Consider the following 9,213-nt stretch of genomic DNA (forward strand, 5'->3'; position numbering starts at 1 on the left):
AAAAAAAACTGTACTGTATATCCTGCCTGAGTCCAGACTATAATAAAACTGCGGAATAAAAAAAACTAGCGGAACTCAAGTTACGCAGCCCGTAGTTGCTCGTCGGACTGTTTTCACAGAAGCACGTCGGTTTGTTTTGCGACCGTGCCGATATGTCTTCCCCCAATTGTTCCGTGTAACGAATACGTCCTTTTGATATCGCTTTTTATTAATATAAATGTATGTTTGGTCAACGATGATTGGGAAAACATGGCCGAGTTGATTGGGAAAACATGGCCGAGGACGAACTCGCTGCGTTCAGGGAGCGTTGGAAACAAGAGTTAACGAGTCCGAAGGGGGACACTGCTCCTTCCTCTTCCGGAGATGAACCCGGTCAGTCGGACAGGGGAGACTTGAAAAATAGGTATTTTGAGGATTTAAAAAATCTCAGCAAGGCCCGCGGTCCAGAACAGGCTGGCTCCACTGAGGACCAAGTCGGTGCTGGGGGTGGCGGAGGCGGGGAAAAAGCTGCAACTCCGGAGTCGGAGGACCAGCCGGAGTATGTGTCCATCGCACGGAGTTTGCTGGACGGGAGAACCAGCCCCCTGCGGGACAGGATCCAGGAGGAGAGGACCAGGAGGAAAAGACAGTTCCACTCCCGTACCAGTTTCTACAGCGCGTCCCTGCAGCAGCTGCAGCCTCAGAGAAAGGTCAAGAAAGACGAGGAGCTGGTGGATCAACTCATCCAGGATCTGGTATGAGGATGATGATGAGGAGGAGGATGATGATGAAGATGAGGATGATGATGAAGAGGGGGATGATGATGAGGATGATGATGATGATGGTGGTGGTGGTGGTTGATCAGAATCAGATCAGCATATAATAATGTGCGTTGTTGTAACTCTTTCCTCGGCAGAATGAAGTCAATGACATTCCCTTCTTTGACATCGAGTTGCCGTACGAGTTGGCCCTGAAGATCTTCCAGTATCTGAACTGCACCGAGCTGGGCCGGTGTGCACAGGTGAGCTGCTCCCATTCGAACTTTACCTGGCAACAGCTTGAATATAAAAAAATAAAAGGTGTCTATAACAAAGAAAGAAGAAATGATTCTCACACTAACTGAGCAACTATAAAGTCATATGATTTTATGTATAGGGTTCGACAAACACAAACACTCTGCAGACACTGAGTCGCTGCCGCCACAGTTTTACTGTAAAACAGCTGCTTAATACTAATATGCTAATATAGAAGAGCAAGGGTTTATGATATGATTAAAAAGATGAATGTAAAATGTACGTTGCACTAAATACAGTTTTTGGACCCTTTTTTGATTTCCATTCTTTTCTATTGCGCTGCTGCACAGTTTTACCCCTTCGTTCCTCTGATTATTATTCATATAAAATCTGAAAGGGACAAATCACTCTCAAATGAAACAGTTTACAATTCACAGACCTGTTTGGCTGATAAAAATCGGCGGTTATGAGCCCTTCACAGACATACAGAGGCTGATTGTGTGGCATTTATGTTGACATTATATGTAAAAACCTTTATTTTTTCTGAATTCAAGTTCTACATATTTGGCTTTATTGGACATTGGATCTCTTAATTTAGAGTTATTTATAACAACGTTTATGGGTCAAACTGTTAAAAAAAAAACCCAATTACATTTCTTTGTCATAAGGGTGTGACAAAGACATCTTCAGAATTATTGCTAATATCCATGTCAGTCGGGCTCTGTTGTTTTCATTTTGTTCACAAACCAAAACCGGTTTTGAATAACTTGAATGTTTAAAGTAGTTTTGGTTGATTTCACGTCCTCTTTTTGTGTGGTCAGGTGAAGGGTAATGATTACATACATTCTTGCAGAACCAGAAATCATAAAGAGCAGCAAACTTATATCTCTTACTGAATTTTTGTCTCTTTTGGTTCATGTAAGCGATCACTCATGGTGCGCTGCCTGACGATGTCTTTTTTTTCTTCAGAGTTCTTGGAAGAGAATGTCTATTGATTTCAGTAGACTTGCACTTTCCCAATTACGCAGCGTTGCCCAGGGCGGCTTAAATACCTTATGTGACTCAATTAGCTATAGACTAAAAGTAAATTACATTTTGTGCATCAGAATCCATTTGGCCGCCGGCCCGTGCTCTCGTCAAGCACAAACAAAATTAACCGATGCGAGCGTGTAATGTAAGCTGACTCAACCCAACGGTCGCTCTTGCCCAAATCTCCTCCCCAGGTGAGCCGGGCGTGGGGCGTCCTCGCAGAGGACGGCGTTCTGTGGTTCCGGATGTGCACGAGGGAGGGTTACCACCAGGACGCCGGCGTGTCCGACTCGCCCTGCTGGAAGAGCACGCTGCGGGACTGCAGGAACTCGGCCAAAACCATGCGCTCCAACTGGAAGGTTCGGCTCCGGTGAATCTGTCACTTTGATACCCCGAAAGTGCAACACCTGTCCAGATGTTTGTCTGGTAAAATTAGTGGACATCTTGCACCACGGACCGCGATGTACCTCTCTAATCTCTGGTTGTTAATTGTACAACATTAGAGCTGCAACAATTTCTCGCCAACTATTTTGATAATCGATTAATTGGTCCAAGTAGCTTTTATGAAAAAAAGGTCAGAATTCTTTGATTTCAGCTTCTTGAATGTGAATATTTTCTGGTGTCTTTGCTCCTCTGTGACAGTAAACTTAATATCTTTGGTTTGTGGATAAAACAAAACATCATCTTGAGGTTTTTAGGAAACACTCAACATTTTTCACAATTTTGTTATATTTTTATGGACCAAACAACTAATCCATTAATCGAGAAAATTATCGACAGATTAATCGATAATGGAAATAATCGTTAGTTGCAGCCCTATAAAATATGTCAAAAGACATTTTTATTTGGAATTAAGAAACTGCACTTCATATTATCAATATTATCATAAAACGCCTGCGATATTTGGACAAATTTTTCAGCCAAGTAATGTCTCCTGTGCAGAATCGAGTGGGATCCATCAGCCAGCTGCAGTTCGAGCTGGGGAAGGTGCTGTGCGACGTCAGCTCCTGTGACAACTACGTCTTGGCCGGGTGAGTTTATCCCGACTCAATAACACATCAGACGTGAGACGCGTGTTGAAAAGGTATACAGTAACTTTTACTGCTGCTCTTCGCACTCTGAAGCGGTCGGCCTCGTTCTCTCTCCATAACTCTTTTTATCGCCGTATAAATCTTGGTATGCAAATAACACCGAGTCCATAAATCTTCAGATTTATGACTTGTTTAATAAGAATACGTCACATGTTGACATAAAATATTTATTTTAGTGTGTCGTTGATACATTTAATATTGACTGACAATAAATGAGTAATTAATATAAATAAATGTTTTTAATGAAATAAAACACAAAGAACTCTGAAGTCAGCGTGAGTAGCACTGGAAAACGCGGGACGTATATAAATCCAGACCACATCGCATCAAACTTCATATGATCATAGGTGTAGAAGAATAATAAATCATGGTCTTAATCCAGGGCTGTGAAGAAGTTGTAAAGTCTGGTGACCACAGGCGGGAATTATTATGTATAAATATAAAAAAAAATTATACTTCGTTATTGCTGATCAGATATAGTCAATATTTAGATTCAGTTTTCAGTTCGTTGACGCCTATGGTCACTGTGTTTATAAATTTTTATACTCTTGCTAATGGTGCGGGTGGGTGAGGGAAGAGTATATGAATAGCAGCTTAGAACTGGGCGGAGACAGTGACAGAGTGTGTGTGTCACGAACTTGGACAAAACCCTCAAAGAAAATAACGTAGAAGTGAAATGTCACGCAGTGTCATTGTTAAAAGGAAATCTGTACTTACAAGAAAGTGATGATTCACTGGATGTGAATGTTAACTGAAAGTAGAAGCTGCCATCAATCAACATTACCGTGATGATGATTATCCCGTATTATGGAATAACAATCTATGTTTGTACGTGAAGTGAAGTGAAGGAGCTATATGAAGGCGTCATTAAATTTTTATACTCTTGCTAATGGTGCTAGTGGGTGAGGGAAGAGTATAGGAATAGCAGCTTAGAACTGGGCGGAGACAGTGACAGAGTGTGTGTGTGTGTGTGTGTGTGTGTGTGTGTGCGTGTGCGTGTGTGCATGTTCATGTGCGTGTGGCCCTCAGGAGCCCGACACACTACCCACCCCAGTGTGCAGCGTCTCAGGGGACTGATGTGATTAGATTCCCATCAGTCCACTGTCTCATTGGAGATTGTTTGTACCTTCTCAGGTATGCGGTTGTAGGACACGCAGTACCAAAACAGTGTGCACACAAAGGAAAAGCACTCTCCCTTTTAAATGTCGTAGCTATTAACAAATTCACAACGTCAATACTTTCCCCATTATTGTTACTTAAAGGGTCATTCGTCTAAGTGAAAGGACTTGAATTTGTTTAAACCAGAAAAAGAATCAATAGCAGTTCAATCAAGAATGATTCAATCGCATCCACCAAAAAAATCTTATTAGAAAAATCGGTAGAATGAGATTTGGCACTCGAAAGGCGACGGGAGACTTTGCCTCGTTAACCCCCGACGACTCCCGACAATAAGTTACGCCTGAAGTTTGCCGCGTGCAAAGTTTCCTGAACACAAAAGTTTTGACGGATTAGTTGGATTCATCATCATCATCCTCTTGGTAATTGGCATCGTGGTGATGTACTAATTAGGTGAAAGTGTGTATTGCTATTGTACTACTTCCTGCCAAATTCTGCGATGCCAATCACACACACACACACACACACACACACACACACTTACTACCCTCTGTCACGCACTCCGACACCGTGTCACACACTCCGGCTGCGAGGCGGATACTTGCTCAGACATGATGGTTTCTGTGGAGGTGGCGACGCCGGCAGTTTGTCGTCTCCCACGGCGAGAGCTCGAAGGAGGGGGGGGGGTGTCGAGAACAGAACAGGAACGGCAGCCCGTTGTGGGCCACGGGGGTGACTTTGTTGTTACTTGTCCATGAGAAGTAAAGTCAGAGTTTTAATCGGCAACGCTGGATCGAGTGACGGGAGGTTGTACCAGAACAGGGCAGGGTCAGAGTCAAAGTGTCGAAGAACTGTAGCTGGATTCAAACTTGACCCTAAGTTTGCTGCTTGCGGTATTTCATGATCGATAAATCGATAGCGCAGCGGGTTATGAGAGTGAAAGCGAGGAGCCCGACGGCCTCTGTTTGACCTCTGCCCAGTGGTTGGACTTTGAAAGACTTGCGGTGGTTTTGCCTTCGGGCTCAGAACGTGCTTCGCCCTTAGGTTACTGTTATCATGTTACGTAAAGTGGAGGAAGAGCGAGAGGCCAATGAATGAATCACAGTCGCTTCATTTGTGATGTCATGCCCTCATACACCCCGCCAAGGCCAGACAGTTCCCGTTAATTCACTCGAGCCGCATTAAATTGATACTGGTCCCCTAAATATGCCTGAATCTTTGTCGTGAAAATCAACGAGTTATTCCCCCGGGAAATCTGTGAAAATGTCGAAAACACCAAGGTTAAGGACCTTTCTCGTTTTTGTTTCCCTCAGGTACACGTCTGGCGATGTGCGGCTGTGGGACACGCTGCACTGGGACTCAAAGGCCTCGTTCCTCAAGCCCAACGGCCTGTCGGCGAACACGGACCCCAGGCCGCATGTCAGTCACGTCCAGGTCAACGGCACAGTGGCTGCCGCTGCCTATGAAGATGGTAAGTGTGTGTGTTTATGCAGTGGTAACTCTAGTTGTGGTTATTAAAGGGGCTCATGGAATGTTGTTTCCTTGCTACAGGCTGTGTGGACCTGTGGAGCACGGAGACGGGCGGGCAGCCCATCCACCACTTCCAGAGCCCGGGGGGGAGGATCCAGGCCCTGGCCCTGAGCCCCGACAGCCCCGTCCTGGGCTCCGCCACCGGGCCCGACGTGCGGCTCGACTGCGCCGACGACCGCGGCTACTGGAGGACGATCCGCCGGGCGCGGCTGCCCCAGACCGTGAGTCAGGCAGATGAATTCCTCACGTACAGTATGACATGCTTCACACTGACGTGTTATTGTTTTTAATGAATAGGTTTCACGCATTCTTTTCCTCTTGTGCGGAACTACGGTGAAATGGAGTTAAATTCTTGAAGCAAGCGCCGCACGTGTACTTGCAGTATGAGTGAACGGAAGTAAATCGTTTGTCTCCGTCGTGTCCTGGTCGCGGCAGGTCGAGAGCCTGGTTCTGGTGCCGGGCCGGGACCAGCAGCGCCCGCTGGCCGCTCTGGCGGCGGGAGACGCCGTGCACCTGCTGGACCCGCGAGACGACGAGCCACGGACGCTGCACTCCGTCTACGGTCACCCCGTCACCTGCCTGGACGCCTCCGACTCCCACGTCGCCCTCGGGGTGAAGCGCGCGGGCTGGGCGATGCACGACGCAGGCAACAAGGTGGGTTCAGTGGGTCTGTACAGTGAAATATTAACGTGCAGAAGTGTTGCTGTAGTGGCAGCATGATGGGGCCCATCAGTGTTTCAGACCGCAGCATTGTTCCTAAAAAGCTTCTACTAATGATAATACATTGGATTTTAAATGCCGTTGACCAAACCAAGGACACTTTACGAACATGAAACAACAAAAAAACTATAATGATTTAAAAGCTTGATTAAAAAGACGAGTCTTAAGTCCAGATTCATGACCCTGTTGCTTCGTTTGCATCTCAAAGTTGCCAAACTCTGACTTTAACCATTTGTAAAAACAAGTTGTAATGTAATATTTTATGTATCTAGCACGTGGTTTCGACCGAGGAGAGCTTTCAAATTGACGATTTTGTCTTGTGCGTTTCACTTGGATGGAAACATGGTAGAATTGTGGCTTCACGAGAGGCAGCAGGTCCACATCCTAGATCACAAACGCTTTAGAACAAACGACTTGGTCAGGAGCCTCGAGTGAGCGAGCGAACTTGGACAAAACCCTCAAGGAAAATAACGTAGAAGTAGAAGCTGCCATCAATCAACATTACCGTGATGATGATTATCCCGTATTATGGAATAACAATCTATGTTTGTACGTGAAGTGAAGTGAAGGAGCTATATGAAGGCGTCTTTACATCTTTTTCCGGAACCGAAACCAGACACTTTTCCTTTTATCCCACTTAAAAGTCAGGTTCACACTTTGAACTGATTAGAATTTCACATGCGGCGTTAACAAAGTTAGTTGTTCCTTCAATGCATCTTACCTCATCTCTGTGTGTGTAAACGGTGTCTCTTGACGGTGGGATCGCTGTTACTCTGTGTCCCCTCAGACCCCCCCTCCCCCCCGGGTACCCATTAGAAATGAACGTGATGGACCCGTTGGGTGGGAGGTTGTTTATAGTAGAGAAAAGAGCCAGTTTAAATAGCAACAAGCTCCTAATCAACCCAGCCTCGACGTGTCCTTTAATAAAACTCCCGTTCCCCCCGAGCTGCATCTGTTTGTTTCTAATAATAACCGTGTTTCTTCGGACCCCAGGCGCCTAATTGACTCTTATGGCTTTTGGAACAAAGAGCCACGAGACAAACTATTCCGTCGGGTGCAGGAAGCAAATATGCGGCAGTTATTATTTCGCTTTCAAGTTCGCTTCCAACGATTATTGTGTTGTATTTTCCTTTTTATATCATATATTTTCCTGCAGGTTTCTGTAAAGACTGGAGAACTGCACTGACACCACTCCTGTTCTTTATGTTTGTTTTCTTAAACTCTCCTGATAAAGTGCAGCAGCCACAGTGGCAGAGCCAAAGCACCACATAGTGGACCAAGGCGAGAGTAGCAGTTGACGTGAAGGCAACATTTTGTATCCATTTATTCACATTTATAACCAGGCAGCAAGAAGTAGTGAAGGGGAGGCTGGTTTCGAGGTGCAGGTGTTGAGTGAGAAGAGAAAAATCCCTTTTTTAAATTAGAAAAAATCAGGTTTGTGTTTTCTCTTCACAAAATAATGTAATTGTACCCTGTATTATTGTTTAAAATTATTTTATTGGACTTCATATGAAGAATTATATTCATTTAGAGCCAAAACAATCAACTGATTAGTTCATGAACTGAAAAAATATGACGAATTTAATAATCAATTCATTTTTTTAAAATATTTTTTCAAGCAAAGATTGAGAATGGTGTTTGTCCTTCTCTGATTCCAGGTTCTTGAATGTTAGGCCTTGTAGCTTTTCTTTCTGCCTTATACAATTATAAACTGGATATTGATGATTGATGAACACTGATGATGTCGTTCTAGACACAAAGAAACTGGAGTGGGCTTTTTTTTTTTAAGGAATTTGACATTTTTGTAGATAATGTGATCAAATCAAGCATCGGACGAAATAAACGACCGTTAAATCTATAATGTTTCTCATTAGTATGCTACTTAATTTATATTATATATCAATGGTAGAATAATGATTGTTTTTTTTCCTGCTGTGACAACTTCCTTTAAGTCTCTCTAAATCACCAAATTCCCAATTTGGAGCTTTTCCGCCATTTTCTTCTTCTTTGTGTTGAGAATGTTGTGGCTGTTTTTCCTTCTCCTCTTGGGAAAACTTGAGCTTGCTTCTGAGTTGTTGCTCATATTGCAACATAAAACCAAAATTAATCATTGCACTTTTTTTTTCAGACTTGTCTCCTTTTAGAATTCCCAATCCAGCTAAAATTGTAAATTCTATCCTCGACATTAAAATTTCCAAAGTTCCAAATACAGATCAGAAATTTCATTTCCATAGAAAATGTTAAGAACTTTATTGTTACTGAAGTGAGGTGAGCCCCCCCCCAAAAAAAATTCATACCACTCCATGATTGGCATGCCTCTCCTACTAATTAAAAATATTTTTTTTACAAATATAATTAACCTACCTGTCACTCTTTGTCACGCTTCTAACAAGACATTTCATTCCGCAAAGAAAGACAAGGAAAAGAAACTGGCTGCAACCGTTTTGTGATGCCAGACATTTTTTTTTTTTACGTTAGTAAGAGAACATATGCCTCATTAAAAATCTTGTCAAAATGCACGGAGGCGACATCCAAGGGGAAGTCATCTCACACCTTCTCTTTCCCCGCGGAGGAGTGATAGATTTTAATTTCCAGCATTTTGACTCGGGGTGAACTCAGCCACGTTGTCGCAGTGTTTTTGTTAACGCCACAGTTTTTTTTTTTGCTGCAGTTTTGTTTCAAAAGGGCAAAAGCTGCTTTGTGTCGATGACGGAGAAGATTCTGTCTCATATCTT

The 9,213-nt window shown here is 43.7% G+C and overlaps 1 protein-coding gene across 3 annotated transcripts in view; it reads left to right on the plus strand.

Annotated features, from left to right (window-relative positions):
• Positions 1–96: 96 nt before the first annotated feature.
• The window catches only part of fbxw8 (F-box and WD repeat domain containing 8), a 19,658-nt gene continuing 10,541 nt past the window's right edge, over positions 97–9,213 (plus strand). For 2 of the 3 annotated variants that reach the window (XM_047329238.1, XM_047329237.1), the window contains exons 1-7: positions 97–734; positions 896–1,000; positions 2,216–2,380; positions 2,964–3,052; positions 5,542–5,699; positions 5,780–5,979; positions 6,194–6,412. In XM_047329238.1, the coding sequence (XP_047185194.1) occupies positions 273–734; positions 896–1,000; positions 2,216–2,380; positions 2,964–3,052; positions 5,542–5,699; positions 5,780–5,979; positions 6,194–6,412 (1,398 nt within the window). In that variant the 5' untranslated portion in view covers positions 97–272. The remainder of the gene's footprint in view (positions 735–895; positions 1,001–2,215; positions 2,381–2,963; positions 3,053–5,541; positions 5,700–5,779; positions 5,980–6,193; positions 6,413–9,213) is intronic. The other variant, XM_035640150.2, reaches the window with a different exon arrangement.

This window comes from Scophthalmus maximus, chromosome 19, assembly GCF_022379125.1.
Source record: "Scophthalmus maximus strain ysfricsl-2021 chromosome 19, ASM2237912v1, whole genome shotgun sequence".
Taxonomy (NCBI): domain Eukaryota; kingdom Metazoa; phylum Chordata; class Actinopteri; order Pleuronectiformes; family Scophthalmidae; genus Scophthalmus; species Scophthalmus maximus.